This window comes from Lipophrys pholis (genome assembly GCF_963383615.2).
Source record: "Lipophrys pholis genome assembly, chromosome: 5".
NCBI classification, from domain to species: domain Eukaryota; kingdom Metazoa; phylum Chordata; class Actinopteri; order Blenniiformes; family Blenniidae; genus Lipophrys; species Lipophrys pholis.
In genome coordinates, this window is record NC_137628.1 from 2,858,307 (window position 1) to 2,883,419 (window position 25,113).

Here is a 25,113-nt window from a genome sequence, read left to right on the forward strand (position 1 = left end):
ATGAATCGTTGTTTTTTTTCCCACCATTTCTTATGCTAGCTCATGTGAATTTGTTGGGGTTTTTTCTGTAAAAGTGCTGTGAGATGACTGTTGTATTTGATTATTTATCTACAAATACAGTTGAATTGAATGGAATTTGTGCTTTATAAACATCAACAGATGAGATTTAAATGTGTTTTTAGTTTTATTTTGAGGAATGATTCTCTCCTTCATCCTATCAGACCTTATCAAACAGCCCAGTACAGTAAAGTGAATAAAGCTACCCTACAAAAGGTATCGGCCAATCAGAGCTGAGTTTAGAGAATGACCTGTGAACCCTGTAGGTGCTGGTTTGATGCCTGCTGGTGATCTCAGAGGATCAGCTTCTATATTTACCTCAGATTAACAGAAGGGAAGCACATAGATACAGACAGCAGCTCCACACAGATACATAGCAGGTCCACACACACGAACACACACTGGGAGGCAGAGAGCATGTCAGGGACAGGCATTGCACCAGGCAGCGCTCTCTGGAGGAACCACAGCTTCATTCTGGGAGGGGGCCGAGACCCTCCTCTGTCTGACCAGGGAGAGACCATCATCGGAGTGTACCTGCTTCTGCTGGGTGAGTGCTGCGTAACACCTAGACTACAACTTCACCTTGACTGACACCTACACTTCGCAAACTTACACTCCACTAGACCTCAACCTACATCCACTCCTTCACCTATACCAACATTTCACGTACACCTCCACCTTCATCTACCCTACACCTACAGCTACAGCCTACACTACAGGACTGCACAACAGCTACACAACAACATTGGACTGTTTCTAGCATCCTTTATTGTTCCAGCCTTTTGTTACTAGTATTCCAACCTTCACCTACACCTATACTACACCTACAGCCTCCACCTCTGAGTCTGGTTCTGCAGGTTTTCTTCCCGTTAAAAGGGAGTTAATCCTTTCCACTGTCTCCTTGTGTTGTATTTGGTGCTATACGGACTAAGCAGGAAAGAAGATGAAGAAGGAAGAAAAGCTGGATGAATTAAAATGTTCCTGATGTTGGACCTGTGGGCTTTGTCTGCAGGATGGATGTCCTGGTTCGGAAACAGCATTGTCCTCTTCATCCTGTACAGACAGAGAGCGTCGCTGCAGCCCACTGACTACCTGACCTTTAACCTGGCCATCTCCGACGCCAGTATCTCAGTATTTGGCTACTCCAGAGGAATCATTGAGATTTTCAACGTCTTCCAGGACAGCGGCTACCTCATTTCCTCCATCTGGACCTGTGAGGTACTGACAGCACAGTCACTTTTAAAATACATGTAATTGTATCTGAAAGGAGCGCAGACAAATCTGAAACATGAATGTGACAAATCTGAAACAGACCTGTAGAATACCTGAAACACAATGACACACACCGGACCCACACCTGAAACAGCTGAAACACACCGGAAATACATGTGAGATGCGTCGAAGACACACCTGAGTCTGGGATTTATTACGAACTTTACTTGCTCCCTTTTAAAGTGTGGTTTGGCTCCTGCAGGTCGACGGTTTCTTCACACTGGTGTTTGGTCTGAGCAGCATTAACACGCTGACAGTGATCAGCATCACGCGTTACATCAAAGGATGTCACCCAGGCCAAGGTGAGACCCCCCCCCCCCCCACACACACACACACACACACAACCTGCACTGACCTGTGTGTATGTCTGTGTGTTTGTGTTTCAGCACGTCACATCACCAGGGGCAGTGTGTTTGTGTGTTTGTTGCTGATCTGGCTCGCGGCTGGTTTCTGGTCTGGAGCGCCTCTTTTCGGCTGGGGGAGTTACACAGGTACAACTCTCATCAAATATAAGATCATCACATATCAGCTCACTAAACCATCAAAACATCTCATCATCAAGCTCGATTCATTTCTGTATTATTTATACTCTATAGCACCGACTATAATTAAGTCATCTCAAGGCAATTTTATGGAGAAAAACCCAACTACATGAGCAAACAGATGGACGAAAGGAACAAATAGATTTTAACACAACCCTGCAGAACCAGACTCAGAGGTGGAAACTTTCTGTTGTTCCGGTTGGGGTGAGGGTATATATATATAGAGAAAAGAATAAGACACTCAGACAGATAGAGAGAAGAGATTTAAACTCTTTTTTCGGTAGGGAGTAGGGATCCAAACACGGGTTTGGTCAGGGGGTGATACCAAACACAACACATATAACACCAAATATACCAATATAACATCGAAGAAAAGTTGAGCAATTCTCTGAGAAAGTCATAAAATTCCCACGATCAGGAAGCCTCATGATAGTAAATGGACTTCACTTATATAGCGACTTACAGCTGTGTGAGCAGCCCCAAAGCGCTTTACATAGTTCATCACATTCACCCATTCACACACCAATGGAGGCCGCAGCTATGCAAGGCGCTGTCACTCCAACAGGGGTTAGTTTGGGATTCAGTGTCTTGCTCAAGGACACTTCAACATGTTTACAATCGAACCTGCAACCTTCCATTTGGGAGACAACCGCTCTACCAACAGAGCCATGCCAATATTAAAAACAAGAGCAAAGGCAGAGTTAAAAATAGCAAGTAGAATCAGTAACTCCACTGCGGCAAACCTGCTGCTCTGTAAACCTGTCAGAACAAAATACTAAATGTACAAACGCTGCAAACCCACTATGGTACTTCGTCTGCTGCTGTTATACTTATGGTTGGTTTCACTGTGAGCGGTCATTTCTGCAGCAGACACATTAAAGTCTTGTGAGGAACTCAACGTTGGGGTTAGAAGTGTGAAAAGCCTCTGCTGACCGTGGTGACGTTCTTCCTCCTCAGATCGGGGATACGGCACCTGTGAGATCGACTGGGCCAAAGCCAACTACTCCAGCATCTACAAATCCTATATAATCTCCATCTTCATCTTCTGCTTCTTCGTGCCCGTCCTCATCATGCTCTTTTGCTACGTGTCCATCATCAACACAGTGAAGCGAGGCAACGCTCTGTCAGCAGAGGGCGACCTGACCGACCGCCAGAGGAAAATTGAAAGGGACGTCACCATCGTGAGTATTTACAACCAGAATGTGCGAACCAACTACCACCCAGTACCACAATCGGCAAATCATTAAGCAACACCAACTTATGACCAGTACCTCAAACAACAGTTCACTATGCAGTACTACATATTGCCAGTATCAGTGGCAGTTTCCATACTGGAGACAGTTTCCAGTAGGCTACTAGAAGCAGGATGTCAGCCTCCAGTGAAAACTCTGTGATGCTTCTTGTGCCTTGTAGGTGTCCATAGTGATCTGCACCGCCTTCATCCTGGCCTGGTCCCCGTATGCCGTCGTCTCCATGTGGTCTGCTTGCGGCTTCCATGTGCCGAACTTCACAAGCATCTTCACTCGCCTGTTCGCCAAGTCGGCCAGCTTCTACAACCCGCTCATCTACTTCGGGCTCAGCTCCAAGTTTCGTAAAGATGTGGCGGTGCTCCTGCCGTGCACTCGTGATGCCAAAGACACCGTGAAGCTGAAGAGGTTCAAGCCAAGAGCCGATGGTCGACACGGCGGAGGCGGAGCCAGGCTCAAAGTCCCACTGAACTTCGGCGAGAAGAAGTACTCAGCTGAGTATCAGCCGTACCCGCTCCCGCCCCCGCCCCCAGACGTCGCGGTGGGCAGCCCGGCCTCGACGCCACGCCCAAACAACGAGGTGTATTACATTAATGCACCGCCCGGCTTCGACGCTGGCTCAGAGTTTGAATGTGAGAGACTGTGAGACCAGCTGGTCCCGAGGAGTCGGTCCGAGCACGACTGCAATCCCTGGTTTTAGGTTCAGACTGTACAACCTCACATAAATCTGCACAAAAACATATGAATGAACCAGTTCTGTTCAGGCAGAATCTTCAAGGAAATGTTTAACATTTTTGTATTTCTCTAATGGCCTGCTAACTTCTACCTGTGCAGAGGTAACAAAGTAGAGTCCACTTTCAAAGAAAAAAAAAAAATCAGAAACACTTTTTTTTTATTTTTATAGAATGTGACACAAATTTTTCCTCTTTGATTTCCAGGAGAAATGTATTTGTTTATACGACTTTTTACATTTTTGAAGGTTGATAATTAAAACAAGCTTAGCCTGGTCTCATTTTGGATTATTGTAGTGTTGATATTAAATGCTCAGCACTGAATATGATAACAATTGATTTCGAACAGGTTAATATTACACCCCATTATTACTATGGAGTAGCGTGCAGTGGTGTTTCAGTCACGGCTACCAGTAACAAAATACCCTCCCCCCCAAAAAAAAAAGTAGTGCCTATGCCGATACAGCCAATGCAGCAGTCAAACATTATGTCCTACAGTAAAAACACAATCCGAATCCAATGTAAGGCCACTATTATACATCAGTACTTTATCAATACCAACATGACAGCTGATTAACAAGCACAACACATCAAGACACCACTGTGCAGCATCGCCATCAGATCGTCTTCCAGTGGTTCCCACAGGTTTGCACGGAGACGGGTTGTGGGGTGGGGGCGATAGCGTCTGACGAAGGGGTTCAGACCGCGAGTCTCTCGCACTACTGTCCTGCGTGCGCGCTCGTCTGTCTGTGTGAATGACAATAACATAGAAAGAGGCTATGCGGAGATGAATGAACGAGCGTAATTTAATCGTGGCGGGCCGTAAGGGAAACACCACTTTACAATCAACAACAGCACCAAATGCCAACAGCAGCGCCAATCTAATCCAGAGAAAGTAAAAAATAAAAAATAAAACTAGCACTCACCCATCACTTGTAGATAAAATCCATCCTGCGATCGTTTTTGATGAATCGCTCTATGAGGCTGCTTAAAACCACTGCTATTCCATGTTCCGGAGTTTGTACTGAAGAGTCAACATGGCCAGCAGAACAGCTTGTTGTGCTCCAGCTAGCTGTCACCCAGTCGTAGTGTTGGTAGTTTCCCGCTGTAAAATGCAGCACAAAGCCTTTTGTAGAATATTGACTGTGTGTACAATATTTACCTCACTAAGCTACCGTGGTTCGGACATGCGCAGTGTGTGTTACTAGCGTCGATACCTGCCAGCACGTACCTGCTGTGTCTCCTGTTGCTCAGTATAAATTAAAACCGCAAGTTCTACGATAACAGTTGTCATCATAAACGTAACACACAACATGGTGTCAGAAGTGTTGGACTTACATTTTTTCACAGACTACAGAGTGTTGTATTTTTTTCAAGCGGGACCATTGTGCTACCACGCTAATTTTTTTCGCAACATGGCGGACGGCTTCAGAAGATCCGACCCGCTGGTGTTTGATGAAAACATAGCGGAGAACTGGCGCATATTTGAACAGCGCAGACTCGTGGCTACATTCTATTGAACCTAGCCGGACCCGAAGCCATCGAACCAGAAAGATGTTTTGTTTGCGCGGCGGTGGTGCGCCAACCCGGCGACGATGGACGTCTCCTCGTTCCAGCGGAGTCCAAGCAGGACCCTGAATGTCTCAAGAGAAAGTTCAGGGAAATATGCAATCCTGAAACAAACATAACGATGGAAAGACACAAGTTCAACACACGCAACCAAAAGGCTGGTGAGACCATCGAATCCTATGTAAGCGATTTGAGAATCAAAGCTAAGAGCTGCAACTTTGGTGAGCTTTGCGAAGAGCTTATCAGAGACAGGCTGGTCTGTGGCATAAATCACGACCACCTCAGAAAAGTTCTGCTACGTGACAGTAATCTGACATTAGTAAAGGCCATTTCGGCTGTTCATACAAGACACATGGGGGAATGAAAATTGCTTGTTCTCCTACCGTGTTGACATATATCACCCAAAATGGAAAAAAAGGCGCAATTAGACAAAATATATCACTCAAAATAGAATGCAAATAAGAAAATACAGAATATAGGCAAAATGCCTTTAAATGCCGTTTTTTCATTACATTTTATTATGCAACTGATCTTTTAGAAGTGTGGATGTCTTATTCAAACCTTTACAACACCGTTAAAACACCTTTCAAACACCCCGCTGGCCATTCAGTCGGGAGCCGAAGTGTTCCGAAGTCGACAGGAGCCGAAGTGTTCCGAGTAGAATGCATTACCCGACAGGAGCCGAAGTGTTCCGAGTAGAATGCAGGACCCGACAGGAGCCGAAGTGTTCCGAGTAGAATGCAGGACCCGACAGGAGCCGAAGTGTTCCGAGGACCCTGCAGGAGGAGAGAGCGGCTGCTCCCGGTGATGTGGATGAACCGACTCGCTGTTCGCGGACATAGGAGCCTCACGGACCGCACGACCGTGCGGTGCAGCTTGCGGTGAGTCTGATCGGTCCAGAATTGATGTTTGATTGTGCACGAGCCTGATGAGGTTAGTGTTTGACAGTGCACGGTGATCGATCCGCGAGACGTGACATCTCCGTGTGGCTTGAGTTAAAAAAACCAACCAAAACCATTCACCTGACGAAATCAGCTGCTCAGTCGAAATACACGAACAAGCATTACGTCACGATCCGTCACAATGTGATGTCGTGTCGCGTGCTCGTGCATGCAATGTGTGTGTGGAGGGCTTAATGATCACCTTTATGTGACAATCATCTGGAAAACATGAGGGCATCCTGTTCATGTGACAGGTGGCTATATAATCCCATAAACTCATATTTTCCACACATCCCAGAAAAGTTGGGACATGTTTCCTGCCAACAGTCGGAACGGGAATTGAGGAAAGCAGATTGTGAATCTCAGAGGTTTCCGTCTGATGCGGACTGGAACTGCTCTGTTCTCTAATCTCATGTGCTGATCCATCAGCACTCCTTCGGTCCAGAAACGATGACCTGTGGTTGCCATGTGTCCACCCTCCATATGATTCAGCCACAACTTGTCAGTTTGGATTCCTGGATGAAATGTGTTCACAGACATTGGTTTCTGGAAGAGTCCATGCAGTGGTTTCGGTACAGATTCCTGTATGTTCTTACTGCTGCTTGAGGCTCAATGATGATCTCAGGACTCTGTCCGTCCCCTCAGCTGAATGGAGTTTCATACTGATGGGTCCAGCCTCTTTTTGTTGAGTAACATTAAGTTAAGCATTAAGTCTGACGTGTTCAAGGTGGGAAATGAGGAGGGATATTAAGACTGTGGCTCCAGTAATGCAGTCACTGTACTGGACCGTTGTGGTGAAGAGAGAGCTGAGCTGTAAAGCAAAGCTCTCTGGTTACCGGTCGGTCTCCATCCCCACACTTACCTCTAGTCATGAAGTTGTCATTGGGATGGTTCATCTGCTTAGGATGCCCCCTGGTCTCCTCCCTTCAGAACATGACCGACTGGGAGGAGGCCCCCGGGGTCGGCCCAGGACTCGCTGGAGAGATTATGGTTTAGTCTGGGAGCAGCTTGGGCCCACCCATGGATGGATGGATTTTCTTTAACTAAAGAAACTGAGAGATCCTTGAGCCAAAATGGCCTCCTGAGGTTCACCCAGACACTGACATCCGGAAGCTGCTGACCCCCCCCCCCCCGCTAGATGACGATGGTGAACCGATTGAAACTGTGTGCAGTAACAGTGTGATGCAGGCCCTCGCACTCTGTCTCCTAGCAACAGTAACCATGCTGAGCTCTGTGGGCAACAAAGTGTGATGTGAGAGGCTGGCTGCACCCTCCAGGATGGCAACACGCACGCATATTTACACAATTATGTGCAATATGTGCATCCACATGCATGCACACACATTGACCCGTATGAACACACACATATTCACACATGCGCGCGTGCGGACGCACACACACACACACACACACACACACACACACACACACACACACACACACACACACACACACACACTGACACACACACTTCACTGAGGACAGACTGGAAACACAACAGAATGATAACAGATGATGCTGCTACAGGCTGAAGACAGACGCTTCGTCATGGTCACACCTGCCTGTGCGTCTCCAGGTGAGCCATGCCGTTGGTCAAGCGGATCATCGAGCCCCGGTTCCTGTGCCGTGGCACTCTGCCCGATGGGGTGGCCAGTGAGCTGGAGTGTGTCACCAACAGCACGTTGGCTGCTGTCATCAAACAGCTGGGCGGCCTGAGTGAGTGTCCACGTTCCTCTGTGCTGCTCCTGCTATCTGTAGAACAGCTGTGAGTGTGTGTTGCGTGCAGGTCGACATGCGGAGGACATCTTTTCTGAGCTCTTCACGGAGGCTAACAGCTTTTACGTGAGGATGAGCAGCCTGCAGGAGAGGGTGGATTTGCTGGCTGTGAAGGTGACTCAGCTGGACTCCACAGTGGAGGAAGGTGGGTCACCAACATCGATGTAGCAGCTTCTCCTCTTTTTACTTTCCCTTCAGAGTGAATCATGCTTGTAGGGAGTCTGACACAGAAGGTACAGCGATTCACGATGTGCATGCACAATTGACAACACACTACAAAAGCCCTATAGTTCCACTCCACTGGAGAAGATCAGCAGTGTATTATTGGAGAAACACAGAGTGGTCAGGAAACTTCTAAAAATAAAAAATAAATCTCTGAGCATACCGTCTGCTGTTCAGTGTCTCTGCAAGACATCAACATGCGGAAGGCATTCAGGAGCAGTACCATCCAGGACCAGCAGGCTGTGTCCCGGAGCTCCATCCTCAACCCGGTGCTGGAGATGTACCACCGCTGTGACAAGCCGCCGCCCCTGAACATCCTGACGCCGTACAGGTCAGTCTGAACACACCCTTCAGCACTGTGACTATCAAGGTGAGTTTAAACCCCGCCCTTTAACACATCGACTCCCTACGTGTAAGTTCAGGCAATGCCGTCATCATTCTGACTCTTTACAGGCCAGTTGGAGCCCCTCTTGACTCCACCCCTCTCATATAGGTGTGTGTGTGTGTGTGTGTGTGTGTGTGTGTGTGTGTGTGTGTGTGTGTAGGGACGATAAGAAGGATGGATTGAAGTTCTACACCGACCCATCGTACTTCTTCAGCCTCTGGAGGGAAAAGATGCTACAGGCGACCGAGAACAAACGCAAAGAGAAGAGACGACACAAGGTCCTCATCATCATCATCTCTCTATACATCTTCATCGTCTGACTGTCCAACGCTCCATCCTTCATCATTCAATCCATCATCACCCCCCCCCCCCCCCCCCCCCCCTCCCACTGGTGTTTTTGTGTGGATGTGGACTCACAGACTCTGTTCTGGCTCCAGGAGCAGAAACATGTGGAGGAGTCTGCAGGCCGAGAGGTGAAGAAGGTGAGAGTGTTGCTTCGTGGCTCCAGTGCTGTTCTCCTCACCATCTCCGCAATGACCTCTCCGCTCTACTGTGCTGTTTCTTCTGTCTGAAGGTCCGTAAAGCTCGGAACAGGCGGCAGGAGTGGAACCTGATGGCCTACGATAAGGAGCTCCGCCCAGACGCTCGCATCACGCCGTCGCCGTACCACACCTCCGACGGCTCCATGTCACCCGACAGGTAAGTCGTAACCCACGTGTAAGCCGCTTGATTGGGCGGGGTTTTATCTGCGAGTGTTGCTATTACTATCTAATCAAATGAGCCCCCCCCCACAGGTCAGGCATGTCCGAAGACCCCACCAGTCCTTCCCAACACGAGTCCCACGGACGTCAAGGCAAAGACCATATTACCGTGGCAGCCAGTGGCAGCGGACAGACTCAGTCATTGGACCGCGCTTTAAAACCCGCCTCTACTGCGGTAACCACGGCAACGGCTCGGCAGCACTCCCTGGGTCGCAACCAACTGCATCACCACCATCACCCGCCTCCACATGCGGGCACAGCCAATCAGAATGGAACACGGAGCCACAACGCCAAGGAGGCCAAGTACACACATACACACATACACACAAGCACATACAAATACATAAACAAACACAAACAAATACACGTTTGACCTTTGCCGTCTGTCTCTGCTCAGTGACCATCAGATCCCCCCGGCTCCACCCCCTCCCCCACCTCTTGTACCGGCAGCAGGACCCACGGCATTCACCAACAGCACCGCCCATCCTGCTACCATGGCAACGCCTGCCGCTGCTGGTAAACAACGTAAACAAAAGTTTGAGTCACTCCTGGAGCACTGCCTTAAAAACCAGGAGCCAATCAGAGCTCTCGTCCTTCTTTCCATATTGCAGGTGGTGGCGCTGCCCTCTCTCGCCCTTATAGCCCCTCCCCACCCCCGCCTCCTCCAGCTAACTATGTCCCCTCCCCCTCCCGTCCCGGAGGTCAGGCCCCGTCCTCTGCAACATCTGTGCCACTGTTACCCACAGCGACGGACAACAGGAAGACGGCCAGTGGGCTGAACGTGCCAATGAACGACGCTCGAAGTGACCTGTTAGCAGCAATACGCAGAGGTGACGAGGATGATGATGATGATGATGATGATGATGATGATGATGATGATGATGATGATGATGATGATGATGATGATGAGGATATGTACCATCCTGTTTTGTGGGTTTTAGTCACTGTCAGGGTTGTCCTGCAGTTTGCGGGCAGCTGACAGGTTCTGGTCTTTCTGTTTCTGCTGTTCTCAGGCATCCAGCTCAGGAAGGTCCAGGAGCAGCGTGAGCAGGAGGAGGCCAAGAAACGAGAGCCGGCAGGGAACGACGTGGCCACCATCCTGTCACGTCGCATCGCTGTGGAGTACAGCGAATCAGAGGATGATTCCGAGCCAGAGGACCAGGAGTGGTCTGACTGAGGAGGAGGAGTCCGGCAGGAAGACCTGGACCAGATCAGCTGCTGGAGCTAAAGTGTGCCAAGAAAAACATGAGCAAAGGAAATCTGCTGTAGACAATTTTCTCTTTCTCTACACACAGATTTCACAACACACACAGATTTTAATACTCATACAAATTTCAACACACACGCACACACACACACACACACACACACACGGTTTTACCCCTCGCTGCAGGAACTACCCCCCGACAAGGCAGCCGAATCTCTCTGTGAGTTGTTGTGAGTTTGTGGATGAAATCAAAATTTGTATTTGGTATTTTAGCTGCAGCTCAGCCAACGGGGGCTGCTCTCATCATACGCTTCACATTCGATTATCTTTTTGATTATATTGTGTTTCTGAAGCTGCTATATTTGCTTTACATTGTTTTTCTGTTTTGTTTTCACTGGTGATGAATTTTAAAAGTTCTGCCAAGATCAAACAATCTCATTAAGTATGATTATATCTTTATAAAGATCAGATTTTTCAGTGGTTTTAAAATTACTGCTTGAACACTCTTTTTATTTGTTTCATATTGTGTGATTGCAATCACATATTTCTTGTTTTACATCATAATGCACGTTTGTTGTTTGTTATTTTCTTGCATTTCTGTAAAGATCAAACTTTGTTTGAGTGTAGTTTTTTTTTTTAGTTGAACTTGAAAGTACCCTTCTATTTTCTTCATTCCATTATTTCTTGAGTTTCAATACCTGTATTGATTTAATACTATAATAAGGTATTTATATTTTATCTAAATGAAGTATGTCTTTGTTATCGGATATCTTTAGAGTTTGATTGGTTGCTATGGTAACTGAAGATTTGTCTATGATGCATCATGTTCCGATTACACAGTGCAGTGCTGACATCAATGTGCAGACTAGATTTCATCGTGCAGTGATGACTTCACTGTGCAGTGACGACACCACTGTGCTGTGATGATGTCATGAGGCCGTGTTCATGTTTTTTTTAAGTTTCTGTGTGGTGACGTTATAATTGCCGCTGATGCAACTGTAGAAAGGGGGCGTGTAATTCTCTTTCTGTACCATCTGTGATTGGTTGTAGATATTGCTGTGATGTGTTGCTGCATGTTGGTGAACATTTTTGAGTAAAGATATCAAAGAGACGAATTTATGTTTACGTTATCATTGTGAGTTCATGAGCTTTGCAAGGAATGGGATTTACAGTTTCTTTGGAATACCATCCTACATGAGTAAAGTAACAGGCTATGTACCAAAAACCTTTAAAGTTGCTGTTATTAAACCTCTTCTTAAAAAGCCCACCCTTGATACAAGTTGTTACCAGTGCTGCATTTGATATTATTGGTCAGGATCTTACTGCAGACTCTGGAACAATTTAAATATCAGGATTAAAGAAATAGCACTAAACTGTAAATTATGACTTTTTGGCTCATGTTATAAATGCTTCCTGTAGGAAATATTTTTAGGAAACACTCCATTAAATCTATTTATCTATGAAACGAGATGATCAACATATAAAACTGGAACTAGACTTTTATAGGCGGAACTATTCATTCGGGGAAACTACTTCCGGTATGTATGAGTTGTAACAGGAAGTAGTCCGTAAGTGTTCCACCGATAGTTTCCGTCTCTACCAGGACGTACATTTAATATATTAGGAAGACAAAAGTTTTACCTCCATCCTCTCTGTTTCTGCGCGCGTACTCGTCAACTTCTGTTTCCTCCGTTTGTTTCTGAAATGTCACCGTAAGGACGCGACTGCACCCGGAGCAGGTGCGTGCGTTTGGTTTATTTGCTGTCCCCTTATCGTGCTCTTGGATGTGTTGGGTTTAGTTGCCATTTACTTGAGTACAGTTGTGTTGTGGACTTCGCTTAAAGGTGCGTTGATCTACGTACTTCCCTCTTCAGTGTGTTTGATTTGAAAGGCTAGGGCCACCTTAAAAATGTAAAAAAAAAAAGTTAATTAATTCTTACGCTTTTGTGAAAAGTGAGTTCACCTTTGGCTACTTACCTGTCCACAGAGACCACCTCCTCTCCCTCATCCTGCCCACTGGGGGGCATTTCAGACTGTGGTCACGCCCCACGTTGATATTGCTCCGCCCACAACCTTTCCCACATGGTCATTTCCACAGAGAATTTTGAGGCCACGTTTACACGTACTTGGATATTTGAAAAAACTGATATTTCTCATGATTTGGACCGCACTTTTACACATAAACACAGCTACGACTCAACACAAACAATGATTCCTGAAAACTCCGGCCACAGTGGAGATCTGGATAAACTCTATGGGCGCTCCCGAATAGTCCCTCTTTTCTCCTTTCCTATCTACTTTACCTTAACCCCGTGGATGATGTCACCGGGTTAAGGAAAGGTGTTAGGAGGCTTCCTAAAGGAGTTGGTGAAAGGCCATCACATTGTTGTGACAGTCGGACCGGACTTTCACTAGGTGACGTAATAATAATCCGATGGCGGAGCAGGTTAGTGACGTCTGCTGTGGTGAAGAAACAAATTTCCGTCAATGGACTAAAAAAAAAATTGCATTTCTACCACTTTCCTCCCCTGTGGGTCATTGAAATTGACCATAAGTGGAATACACACTGGTGGTAATACATAGAGGGAAATAAGACAAGACCAGGGGACATATATGGAACAGGTTTGTTGTTTTTTTTCCCCACTGTACTGATCACTGGAGGAAACATTCCTGTGAGCCTCTACATCTTTGAGTTGGTTTTAAACTTTATTTTTCTCAGACTAAAGTAGATGAACACCACTCAGCGTGACAGAACCTTATAGTCCACGATCAGGGGAAAGAAAACCAAAGTTAGGGATAAACCTGAAAGCAAAGGTCACCGTCACCGACAATTTACTGTGGAATACCAAGAGGATCTCACTTATGACAAAAGCATCAAAATGGTCTTTACTCGCTGTAAATTGCATTTCATTCTCACACTTCACTTCCAGGGGGTGCGTTTCATTTACACACATGGCGGTGCAGATGTCGTGCCTGTCCTTCCGGCAGCCATATGCCGGGTTGGTTCTGGACGGGGTGAAGACCCTGGAGACCCGGTGGAGACCCCTGTTGACCCCACTGGAGAACCAGACCCTGGCGATTCATGTCGCCTGGCGGGACTGGGAGGGGGATGAGTGGCGGGCGGTGCTGAGCGGCCGGATGGCGATGAGCGCGGAAGAGATCGGAGCGCTGCTGGAGTCCGGGGAGCGGTTCGGCCGTGGCGTGGTGGCAGGTCAGGGATTTCCTGCGTCTTCAGATTCACTAAATGACCTTAAAGGCATCACAAGTCTGTGGTTCTCTTTCAGGACTGGTGGATGTGGGACGGACCTGGCAATGTCCCGCCTCTCTGGAGGGGGAGGAGCTAGAGCAGCTGGAGCGCTCGGCCATTCTGATTGGTCTACTAGAAAAACACGTGACTGACCTGTTAAACCCCCGCTGGTTGAAGAGACCTCTGAGCACACGTGGAGGGCGTGACATCTGGAGCGTGGACATACCTGTTGACATGTTACCATGATAACAGGGACAACAATGGCTGCTGGATGGACTCATGAAAGATTTTATTTTTTTTTTACAATAAATTTGAGCTAAGTTACTCCATCGCACTTCTTGGTTGTTTCAAATCGTTAAATTTCAAGGAAAAAAAATAATCTTGTATGCTGGTGAAAAAACTTTATTCAAAGGAAATTGACACATCCGCCAAGCAAACCTTGCGGGCCAACAGCGGCCTTCAGCAACTGGATGTTTATTTACAGTTAAACTCAAAAACGTTTCAACAAATGTTTTCAAAACAAAACATTAGCTAAAGGCTAACAACACGTGCTTCGTGTTAAAGCTAACGTTCCATGTTAGAACTCAAAAACCTCAAACTTGGTGCTTTTACATTATAGAAATCTTTTCCTAATTCTGTCCTCACACAGCACCCTCACATGGCGGGGGGCAGGTAGTGTGTGGCGTGGTGAGGAGGTGGGGCAGAAATGTAACTGACCATATGGGAAGGATTTGGGGTGGGGCAATATACTCGAGGGGTGTGGCCTCCAGTTTGAAACGCCCCCCAGTGGACAGAAGGAGGAAGACAGGGGTGGTAGGAGGAGTGGTGAGTGAGGTGAGTGGGGTGAGGGTGGGCAGCGTGAGGAAGGGGGGGTGGGGGCAGGGCTGTGGACAGGTAAGTAGCCTGGGTCGGAGCTTCATAGGGCAGGTGGAGGAGTGGGGGAGAGGGGAAGGACGTCTGGTCAGAGTACAGCAGGCCTGGAGTCGCGGGGCTCATGGAGGAGCCTTCCAAAGAGGGGGAGGGGCCTGAGGAGGTGGGAGGAGACAATAAGTGCTTATTAAAACAAAGCCACACAAGATTCTACTCTTGAAGATATTAGTTTAGACTCGGGCCCCGCCTACAACCTCCGTGACCTCCAATGCCTTACTGAAGCAGTTCCAGGACTCACCGCCTCCACCATGTCCCTCTGTCAGTCCTTCTCCTGCCCTGCTGGATTCTGGGTAGGAGGTGGGGGGCTGATGGGAAACTCTGCTGCTCTCAGGACACGATGCCGACGCAACTGTGGGCAGAAGAGCACAGGGTCAGGAGGGGGGGTCAGCAGAGAGGGGCCAGCAGAGAGGGGCGGGGTCTCAGCAGTGGCCGGTTGGTCTCACCATGCAGCGGCTGCTCTGGACTCAGGAAAGACGAGTAGTGTTGATACTGGAAGGAAGCATCTGGATGGCTCGGTGGGTAAACCTGCTGCTGCTGCTGCCAGCAGCTCTGATAGTACCACTACACACACAGAAAACACTGCATCCTCCACTCACATTCTCTGTATTCTCTAGTTTGTGTGGATTTTACCTGAACTCCTAAGTTGAAGTAGTACTGAAGGACTCTGCAGTCTACACACAAACACAAAGATGATTGACACACTGCTGGACAGGAATCAGCGACTGAGGATGTGTGACTTCTGACCTCGGGGTAAATCACTGCCGTTGGGGTCGTAGGAGTAAGGGGGCGGCGCTACCACCGTACACATAGGCTCACCCAGCTCATTAACCAACCATGGAGATGTGGTTGCCATAGCAACTGCAGACAACACAAGAGACTTCAGCAACTATTTGTAGGTCAAAGCATGTCTTTGTGTACCTGAGCGTGTCTGTGTGTGTGTACCCGAGCGTGTCTGCGTGTGTGTGGCGGGCAGATGAGCTGCTACAGGTACACGTGATGATGGGGAGGAGGGTGATGAAGAGGAGGAGGAAGGTGAGGAGCAGATGACTAATGGCTTTACAACCTGAAACAGTGTTGATAAAAGGCACTTAGAATTACTCAAACTCATGAAGTAAAGAAACTGTACTGAGATGCTTCATAGCAGGATTCAGAAACTGTTAGTGCAGACAGGGGGCGCTGCAGAGCCAAATGCACCAGAATCAACATAAATACACACCTGCTGTGTGAAGCTGTAGTTCAGGTCAGATCTGACCGGAGAGTCTGCTGGACCTCCTTCCTGTTCATCCTTTCACAATAAATGAAAGAAACACTGATCATATATTTTATTCACTCGTGATACCAGCAATAGACATTAAGACATAAGTTACTACACCTCGTTTGAATACTTTGACTGTAATGACCCTATAACCAAACTAATGAGAAAAAGAATGCTTTTGGGTCAAAGGTCACTCACATCCTTCACTGAACACAAAGCAAACATTGGACTCCCTGTATTTTCAGATTAAAATATGTTGGTATATGTGGGTCCTTTCATATTAAAAGTTCAGTTCAATTATAATCACACAGAGAAAAGTAAAAGCTTTGTTTCTACATACAGTTTTTAATATTCAACAGTTTGTTTCCTGAATTTTCATTCAGACTTATTGGTGATGAACATCTAAATCAGTGATTTCATTTCACAGTTCTGCCATTGGCAGACATCAGAGACATGATCCAGTGACCAACAGCCGACTGGCCATAGAATGGAGCTCAGAGGTGTTACCTGATTGGTGGAGGGCTCAGAGGTGTTACCTGATTGGTGGAGGGCTCAGAGGTGTTGTAAATCCCAGAGGTGTCGTAGCTTGGATCTGAAACAGTCATACGTTTGATTACTTCCACAAACTGAACACGGCAGCAGTGATGACGTCACCGATCAGACTGTACTCACCCTGAGGGCTGTAGATGTACTCCTCCGTGTATTCCGCTAACACACACACACACACACACACACATTAACACACACGCATTAAGACATACACATGCAGTTGACCACACCTCACCCTGGTCCTCTACGGTGCTCGTGTCCTCCCGGTCCTCCTCCGAGGAGCACACGGGGGTGTTTCCAGGTGGGGGTGCAGAGGGGAGCGACCCTGAGCCTCTCTGAACTCTGTAGGAGGAGCCAGCAGGGGTGGGCGGGGCTCCCATGGGAGGGGGCGGAGCCACCACAGGGCCCTGAGAAAACAAAAATTGATGGCAGTGATTGAATGATGCAGCTGGCGGACGGTCACACTGAGCTGTTCCCAGATGTTCTACATGTACGAGGAGCAGAAGAAGCTCCTCTCTGGTCCAGTGTTCGGTTGTGTCTCCGGGTCTCACTGGCAGATGAGGGAAGCTGCCGTCTGTCGGCTCGTCCAGCTGGTAGAAAGTGATCTCTGAATCCAGTTCCGGTGGTTCGTCCACCGACTCGGCCGCAAACCCAAAGTGACAATCTTTGTTCAGAGCCACGGCAAGCTGACGCCGGCTACGCCTAAACACAACAACAACAACAGGCCTGAACACAACATCAACCCAGAAACAACAGGCCTGGACCACACAACAACATGACTCATCTTAGATGCTCAACTGTTTTAAGAGTTTGTTTACCGCGACCTGAAGGTGTAGTTCTCGTAGTCGTGGTAATATCGTCTGCTGGGGTGGTAGTAGGTCAGCTGTGGACCAATCAGGTGGCGGTTCAGGAAGCGGGCAGAGCTTCTAACAGGAATCCAACACACACAAACACAGAGACATTACTAAAGTTAGTTATTGTCCTCCACTCAATGCAGTGAAAGCAGCTCCACCTGGAGGCGCCGTAGCGAGGAGGCCTGGCTGAGGGAGGCGCGTGGTGGTGAGGCGGGGCGTAGGGGTCGTAGGTCATGGCTCCAGGAGACGGAGGCAGTGGCGGTGGACGGGGGTGTCCTGCCGGCTGGAAGCGCGGGGGCAGAGTGGGAGGGGCGGGACCTCCATAAGAGGAAGGGGGTGACATCAGTAGCTCCGCCCCCTTCACACTGCTACTCCCCCGAGACTTCCTGAAGTACCTCTGACGGTGATGCCGCTGACTCCGAGAGTCTGAGTCTGACCCAAAACACAGGCAAAGTGAGGGGGTGTGGCTACAGCTTACAAACAGGAAGTGGAGCTCAAACGTACCCAGGTCTCCTTTCCTGGAGGGGGCTGCGATGTTCCAGGCAGGAACCGGGTTGACGGGCTTCAGGTCAGTCAGAGGGACCAGGTGTCTGTCGGACAAGAAGCACACGGGTTAACCAGGAGTGGGGTGTAAAGGTCGCAAGGGTTCACAGTGCTGCAGCTCACTTCTCCCCCAGCTCTTCGATGAAGACGGTGACGGCGCTCATGTGTGTCCCCACTTCCTGAATAAAGGCGTTGTAGTACTTCCCCTTTGGCTCCAGACGCACCTGAAACACATGGGAGGTTCCAACAAGTCATCCTTAGAGCAGATAACCAGTCAGGTACTGCTGTCGCCCCTCAGTCACCCCAATAAATAATCCAACAAAAGAGCATTCAAGGCCACGAATCTCCCTCCAGTGTCCAAACATTAACATTTTAGTCCAAACTTTAATGTGAAACACCCTCTGAGTGCAGAGTGGGAGCAGCCGGAAGCGGCGGGCAGCCCAGGTCACAGGCAGCAGCCTCCTGCAGGAGGCACAACCGTGTTAAATGTTTCAGTTAAAGTTCTGTTACCTGACATTTGTCTCCCAGGAAGTACTGCCTCCCTGCAAACACCATGTAGTCCGTCTTCTGCATTTCTGTCACACAGGATAAACAGTGTTATAGTTACTCGTCGTAAAGCAACGATAATTACACTACATAACTGTCCACCTTTGCAGGTGTCCTGCCAAACATCAAACTCCAGGTTTCTGTAAACTTCTCTGTCCAGAGACTTCATCACTTTGTAGGGCAATGATAATCTTGAAGTGGGCGGGGCTTCAGATGGGACCTGATCGCACAAACAAACAAGCAGCACTGTGACAGATTTCACCTGGACCACCTGAAGATCACGTTCCTTCATTTGGTCCATTTCATTGTGTGATGAGCCGTGTGCGAGACACGCCTCATGACTGAACACACTCATACCTTCTGGTCCTCCGTCACGCCTCCACCTGCCTCCAACTCCTCCCTGCAAGTCAAATGAACCTCAGAAAAGCTCCTGTCACAATGTTTTTGGAATCAGAAATAACTCCAGTTACCATGCATGACACAGTGTGGGGTGAAGAAATGAATGCAAGTCCAACGTATTGTCCCGTTAAGTCAATGTCTCTTGGCTTTTCAGGCCAGGCGCAGATTCAAAACCTCTTTTCATTTAATGATTTGTTACACAATTAATTCTATTGTGGTTTGTCAGTACTTTAACTAAATATTAATTTTGCACCATTTGTTGCAGGAGTTTTTCTTTGAAGAGACTATGCTTTTGATTTTTCATTCGTGTCAGCTCAGGTAAGTTGTGGGTGACGTATGTATTCAGAAGGCCTTTCACTTGCCAGTGCTCATTACAATCTGTTGCACTACATTGACAGTGATGAACATTCATTCTTGCAACCGTTTATACCTCGTGTGTGTGTGTGTGTACCTGTGTCCGCGGTCCTCTGTGTCGTAGCTGAGGTCAATGTCACTGCAGACTGATGGGCTGTTTCTATAGCGTCGACCTCCAACTCTGAAGGTCTCCATGGCCTGACAAAGCTCCGCCTCCTCCAACCCAAACACTTGTGTGTACAGCAGCTCGTACAGGAGCGCTACACACACACATACACACCCACACAGGACAGACGGGGGGATGTTATACAGGTAAAACACACAAACACAATTCATTCTATTGAATTCCATCAATCAGGAGGAGTGGGGGCACTCACACTGACACACGGCGGCGGAGGCGGGGTAACTCCTTGGATTGACAATGTCATAATGACCATTGATGGAACAACACAGCGTTATCTAAACGGCAACACAAAGCGGCGGGTCAGCACCAACCAATCACAATTAGTTATCAGCATGTTGTTGTTGTTCATCACCTTGTCCACAAAGTCATCCTCTGATATAATATTAGGAGGTTTCCCCGGGAAGCGGTAGATCAGGAAACATCGCCTGCACACACAAATACAAAATGCTCAGTTTGTCTTTCATTGCTCTGAATAATTGAATTCTGATTGGATGGTGGGAGCTGGGGGCGGGGCTTCAGACATTACTGGAGCTGTCAACCAGCTAGCCGAGTTCACCTGTAGAGTTGAGACAGAGCTTTGATTTCCACCTGACCCACCGTCTCCTGGAAACACACAACACACAGTTACCATGGCGATATTCCCCCCAAGAGCTTCCAGGTGAATCTGCTCACCTTTGGATCTTCTAGACGTTCCAGGTATTTTTCAAACGAGCCTTCAACAAACTGAAAAACAGAAATGTTTCATTTTAGTGAAGCTCCCAGGTTCAGGTCGGGAGGCTGACGCAGTACTTTTAAGGGTAGACTTAAAACCTCTCTCTAATAAAGCTTACAGTCGGGACTGGTTCAGGCCACACTGGACCGTTTTCTAGTAAAGCTGCTGTAAGTTTAGACTCATGGGAGACTTTGACTGAGGAGTCAGAGTGTCCGTCTGCAAGTTTCTACTCTGATCTTCTTACAGTAAAGACATTTTCAAATGTGGGGAGAAACAACATTGCTCATTGTGGAAGTCAGCTTGCCAACAATCTACGACGGCAGCTGGTGAGAAATGGAGACCGTCGCAGCTCTCATCCACAGCAAGAGTGTTTGTGGTGAACTCTTCTGATACTGCCCAGCTGTCCAGTTTTATCCACACAGTGGACTCAAGTCTGTGTAACAGAGGAACTTTTGGGAAGGCTGAGTGACACAGGACAGGGAATAAGACTCAATTTCATTCACTTTTTTTTTTTTTTAAAGTTTAATTAAGACTAGACACATTCACGTGAGGGCATTTTCCCTGGAGTGTGAAAGGTTTTTGACATGGTGACTCCCAGCCGAAGAGCAGCGAGGTGTGGGGAGGGAACTGGTTTTGTCTGCAGAGAACAAAGTGAGTTGGTGGCATCATGTTGGGATTTGACTCCAGAGTGACTGAACCAACAGAAAACGACCATGCAAATCTCAGTGATCAACTACAAAACCAGTCAAATCCTATTTTGACATTTTCTCTGATCATAAACAGTCACAGTGCACATGTCCTCTTGTAATGGATTTTGATTTTCGGCTCACAGAAAAATGTGTCCCAAAAAAAATCTATCGCTCTCAAATGGAAAATCCCATCGTGTGAGTTTAGATGGAAACGATACAGAATGTAATAATTTATTCTTATTTTATTGCATTGTAGTCAATTTAGTCAAGTCAGCATTATTTATAGAGCACTTTAAAACAGCTGCGGCTGAAGCCCAAGTGCTTCACGTAATACACTAATAATGACAATAAAAGAGTAGCAATAAAATGATAAAATATACAGTAAAATAATCAATAAAATTGGCAACAGTAAAAGCAGACGCAGAGTCTCAATCATGGTTAAAAGCCAGGGAATAATAATGGGTTTTAAAGGAGGACAATGAAGGGGATTGTTTGATGGGCAGTGGCAGCTCATTCCACAACAGAGGGGCTGCAACAGAAAAAGCTCCATCACCTCTGAGCTTCGGTTTGGACCTCGGTACCTCCAGAAGCAGCTGATCAGCTGACCGGAGGCACCGAGCAGGAGTGTAGTGGTGGAGCAGCTCAGAGAGGAAGAGCGGGGCGAGACCATCCGGAGATTTAAAGAATAAATAAAATAATCTTAAAATGAATTCTATAATGCATGGACAGCATGGTTTTAGACAGAAATCGGTGCTTCGGGTTTCCCTCCAGAAAATCTGGGTGTCCAAAATGTTTTGGTTTGGCGACCAGAGTGTGTGTGTATGTGTGTGTGTGTGTGTGTGTGTGTGTGTGTGTGTGTGTGTGTGTGTGTGTGTGTGTGTGTGTGTGTGTGTGTGTGTGTGTGTGTGTGTGTGTGTGTGTGTGTGACATGTAGATTTTGCTTCTTAACAGTAATACATTTCCTTCTCTCCTTAACTTTTTAACAAAACAAGAAAAGACATAGGATGCGTCAGCAAAAATTAGTTTTTTTTTTTTTTTTTAAGGTTATGGCTTCTTTTCAATGGTGATGGTTTTCATTTGTACCTGTACCTGTACCTGTACCTGACTCTCCTCACTCCAAACTTCACTACATAACTGAGCACCTGTAGACACTGAACTGTGAAAGTTTCTATTATCCTCTTATTAGGTTTCAATTGAATATTAGATGTTTGTTCTCTGCAGCCCTCCTATAGCTCAGTCCAAAGACCTCAGAATGTCACAGTCACATATAAATTAGTGAGAGAACAAGCATGATTATCAATACTTATATCAAAATCAATATTTTCACAGCAAGTAATATTTTATTCTTCAATGAAAAGCATGAATGATGTGCAGTTATCCCAACATGTTTCAACATTTTAGAAATAAAACATTACAGCAATCATAGGTCCGTAGATTTAGTCCCACCTGTGTGGGTTCTACAGATATAATTCCTCGGCATCTTGGAAAATTGGTCCAAATTCCTCCCCGTGCCGCGGCATTTGAACGCATCAGGATGAGTCCGAGAATTACGAACCAATCAGAAGCCGCCTTTCAAAACATATATACCACGTGGTATCAATTGGCCAATCACGTTGCTTGTTACTGGACGTAATACTAAACCACAAGTCAGTTGCAAATTGTGTACTCCAGCTGATGATTTGCTATATTTTGTCAAAAAAAAGAAGAAGATACATTTAGGTAAAATTAGCCGGTGACAAGTAGTGATGGACATTATACACATATTTTAGAGGCTTTGAGCAACACGTCTGCTCTTTATTCGGCCGTCTTTTCTGAAAATTGACCGTCCGAATGACGGCTCACTGCCTAAAACCATGACGGACAGCCAGTGGAGAGAAGCCAGAATGGGAGTTATGCGTTGACTAACTGGAGACGTTTGAGGGAAGACTGGCTGACTTCAACATAAAAGTGCGTGACAGTAATCCAGCCCAGATGAATTAAAAGTTTGGATTACCGTCTTATAGTGCTGATGTGCAAGAATGGTTTTCACCTTTACCTTCTGAGGTGGAAGAAGCTGGAGTTAACCAAACGCCTTTATCTGTGGGTCTAATTTAAAAATGTAGTCGACGACTTGTGTGTTGTACTCTGAATTTCTTTCAAGTGTTTGGTTAAATGGTGAGATTAGTTGCACTTGGGTTAAACTCACCGGTTCAAAGTTGCATCTGTTGGCTCTCATGAAGTCCGCGCAGTCCTGTCTGATCTTCTGATGGTAGTTCTGAGAGTAATACAACTACACACAAACACACAAAATTGATTCCAATATAATTCTCCTGAAGTCTGCCCAAAGGACTGATCTCTGTTCAGAGTGCTGCAGTTGATATTATTGATCACAACTACAGAGACTAGAACATATCACGGGAATTAAAGGTAAAACACTAAACTGGTTTCAATCACATTTATTGGACACTTTGTTCAGGTTAATGATCATTCAGCTCAGACTAAAAAGGTAAACATGGCGTTCCACAGGGCTCTGTGTTGGGACCTATACTTTACACATTATAAACGCTTCCTCTCGGAAACATTATCAAGAAACACTCCATTAACTTCCATCGCAAAGCAGATGATACACAAATGTATTTATCAATTAAACCAGAATATACTAATTAACTTGTTAAACTATAAGTTTGTATTAGAGACATAAAAGCCTGGATGAGTTGTAATTTTCTGCACTGAACTCAAATAAAACTGAAATTATATTTGGCCAGAAACACCTGAGAGAAGTTGCCTCAACAGAAACATTTAATGGCATTACTTTGACATGCAGTACCACTGTGGAGAACCTGGGAGTCACTTTGGACCAGGACTCATCCTTTAACTCCCACATTAAACATGTCTGCCTTTTTAACTGGATGGTCTCTAAAATGCGTGGATTATTATCAATGCATTCGTTACTACCAGAGTGAACTATTGTTAACTCCCTATTATCCGGTTGAAACAACTGCTTAAGACAGGCGTGTCCAAACTCGGTCCCGGAGGGCCGGTGTCCTGCATGTTTTAGTTCTCTCCCTGCTTCAGCATACCTGAATCTAATGATGATGTCATCACCAAGGTGGTGAAAAAGCCCAATAGCAGGCCCTTCATTGCAATCAGGTGTGCTGCAACAGGGAGAGAGCTAAACCCTGCAGGGTGCCAGCCCTCCGGGACCGAGCTCGGACACCCCTGGCTTAAGAAGTCTTCAACTGATAGAAAATGCTGCAGTGAGAGTACCGACAGGAACTCATTTTAGCTTCTCTTCATTGGTTTCCTGTTAAATCTACAATACTTCATTTCAAAATCAGCATCAGTCCACAGGGCCCACCAGATAAACAAATATGTTTCACCACACAAACAGTGAACAATTACAGCAGAACAATATAATCAGATAGTATGTCCGAAAAGGAGTGGGAAGAAGTATAACTTATTAAAGCCCACCCTTTCTCCAAAAATATACAATATTCTTTAGCTTCCACTTATTTAATATTCCAATGTATTTAAACATGTTCAAACTATTATATTAACAAATTATCTGACAATATAATTTAAAATCCTATTTTTGGCCTGCATAGCTCTTAACACCCAGGCTCCATCATATAGTGCCTTACTAGCCCCTGCAGAACACTTGGTTCTCGGGGGCTTCGAACTGGAGGTTCCCCGGTTTTCTACAAGCAGAACGCGAGGCAGAGCTTCAGCTCCCGGTTTCAGTTAGTGACGCTGACACAGTCTCTACTTTGCAGGCCAGGCTCAAGACTCTTCTATTGAATAAAGTTTACTGCTGGGGCTGCTCCAGGGACCACTTTCTAGTGAAGCTGCTGTAGGTCTGGCCTGCTGGGAGCTTTCGTTCCCTCCCCGGGCTCACCTGCTCGGACACGGCCCGGAACAGACTGGACGCGTCCCTGGCCACCATTTTCCGGTACAGACCCAGACTGGACAGGTACTCGTCCATGTTGACAAAGTACTTCTTCATTCCTTTCTGCATCCCGCCGCCGGGTCCGCCTCAGCTCCCGGTAGACTCCCGGTGGACTCCCGGTACCCTGCTCACACGGCAGCGCGTGCCGTGGCGTTGTCGGCAGGTGAGCGTAATTAACTGATAAGTTCAAGGTCGCTGCAGCTGCTGAGGCGTTCA

General features: G+C 46.9%; 4 protein-coding genes across 8 annotated transcripts; 3 read left to right on the forward strand and 1 right to left on the reverse strand.

Moving 5' to 3' along the window:
• The first annotated feature begins 389 nt into the window (after positions 1-389).
• On the forward strand, positions 390-5,197 carry LOC308109329 (opsin-5-like). 3 transcript variants are annotated; one of them, XM_080462830.1, is made up of 6 exons: positions 390-604; positions 1,070-1,275; positions 1,532-1,631; positions 1,716-1,820; positions 2,829-3,052; positions 3,285-5,197. In XM_080462830.1, exons 1-6 carry the CDS (start codon positions 475-477, stop codon positions 3,762-3,764), a joined length of 1,245 nt encoding a protein of 414 aa, XP_080318956.1. In that variant the 5' UTR covers positions 390-474; the 3' UTR covers positions 3,765-5,197. The 3 variants fall into 3 exon arrangements, with proteins under 3 accessions (XP_080318956.1, XP_080318957.1, XP_080318955.1); XM_080462831.1 differs by having other exon boundaries at positions 429-604; positions 993-1,275; positions 3,285-4,129; XM_080462829.1 differs by having other exon boundaries at positions 429-604; positions 1,532-1,820; positions 3,285-4,129.
• A 973-nt stretch (positions 5,198-6,170) lies between these two features.
• Positions 6,171-11,823, forward strand: LOC308109327 (actin-binding protein WASF3-like). Of its 2 annotated transcripts, XM_080462824.1 has the most exons (11): positions 6,188-6,299; positions 7,936-8,075; positions 8,146-8,280; positions 8,535-8,688; positions 8,903-9,020; positions 9,180-9,224; positions 9,317-9,441; positions 9,537-9,806; positions 9,901-10,019; positions 10,115-10,333; positions 10,517-11,823. In XM_080462824.1, the coding sequence occupies exons 2-11, from the start codon at positions 7,943-7,945 to the stop codon at positions 10,678-10,680; spliced, it is 1,482 nt and encodes a 493-aa protein (XP_080318950.1). In that variant the 5' UTR covers positions 6,188-6,299; positions 7,936-7,942; the 3' UTR covers positions 10,681-11,823. The 2 variants fall into 2 exon arrangements, with proteins under 2 accessions (XP_080318951.1, XP_080318950.1); XM_080462825.1 differs by lacking the exon at positions 8,146-8,280 and having other exon boundaries at positions 6,171-6,299.
• A 438-nt stretch (positions 11,824-12,261) lies between these two features.
• On the forward strand, positions 12,262-14,290 carry LOC308109334 (protein EOLA1). 2 transcript variants are annotated; one of them, XM_080462839.1, is made up of 3 exons: positions 12,262-12,449; positions 13,641-13,921; positions 13,995-14,290. In XM_080462839.1, the coding sequence occupies exons 2-3, from the start codon at positions 13,663-13,665 to the stop codon at positions 14,201-14,203; spliced, it is 468 nt and encodes a 155-aa protein (XP_080318965.1). In that variant the 5' UTR covers positions 12,262-12,449; positions 13,641-13,662; the 3' UTR covers positions 14,204-14,290. The 2 variants fall into 2 exon arrangements, with proteins under 2 accessions (XP_080318965.1, XP_080318966.1); XM_080462840.1 differs by having other exon boundaries at positions 12,309-12,554.
• Positions 14,291-14,611: 321 nt separating this feature from the next.
• On the reverse strand, positions 14,612-24,966 carry alg13 (ALG13 UDP-N-acetylglucosaminyltransferase subunit; the record flags this gene model as incomplete). The annotated part of the gene is made up of 25 exons (XM_080463572.1): positions 14,612-14,982; positions 15,126-15,236; positions 15,331-15,448; positions 15,518-15,558; positions 15,632-15,745; positions 15,830-15,950; positions 16,104-16,172; positions 16,679-16,734; positions 16,815-16,850; positions 16,927-17,098; positions 17,243-17,393; positions 17,510-17,617; positions 17,704-17,977; positions 18,050-18,135; positions 18,212-18,312; positions 18,599-18,663; positions 18,737-18,854; positions 18,992-19,034; positions 19,485-19,647; positions 19,765-19,846; positions 19,924-19,996; positions 20,128-20,174; positions 20,244-20,294; positions 23,158-23,241; positions 24,847-24,966. 25 exons carry the CDS (start codon positions 24,964-24,966, stop codon positions 14,612-14,614), a joined length of 2,775 nt encoding a protein of 924 aa, XP_080319698.1.
• Positions 24,967-25,113: the final 147 nt, after the last annotated feature.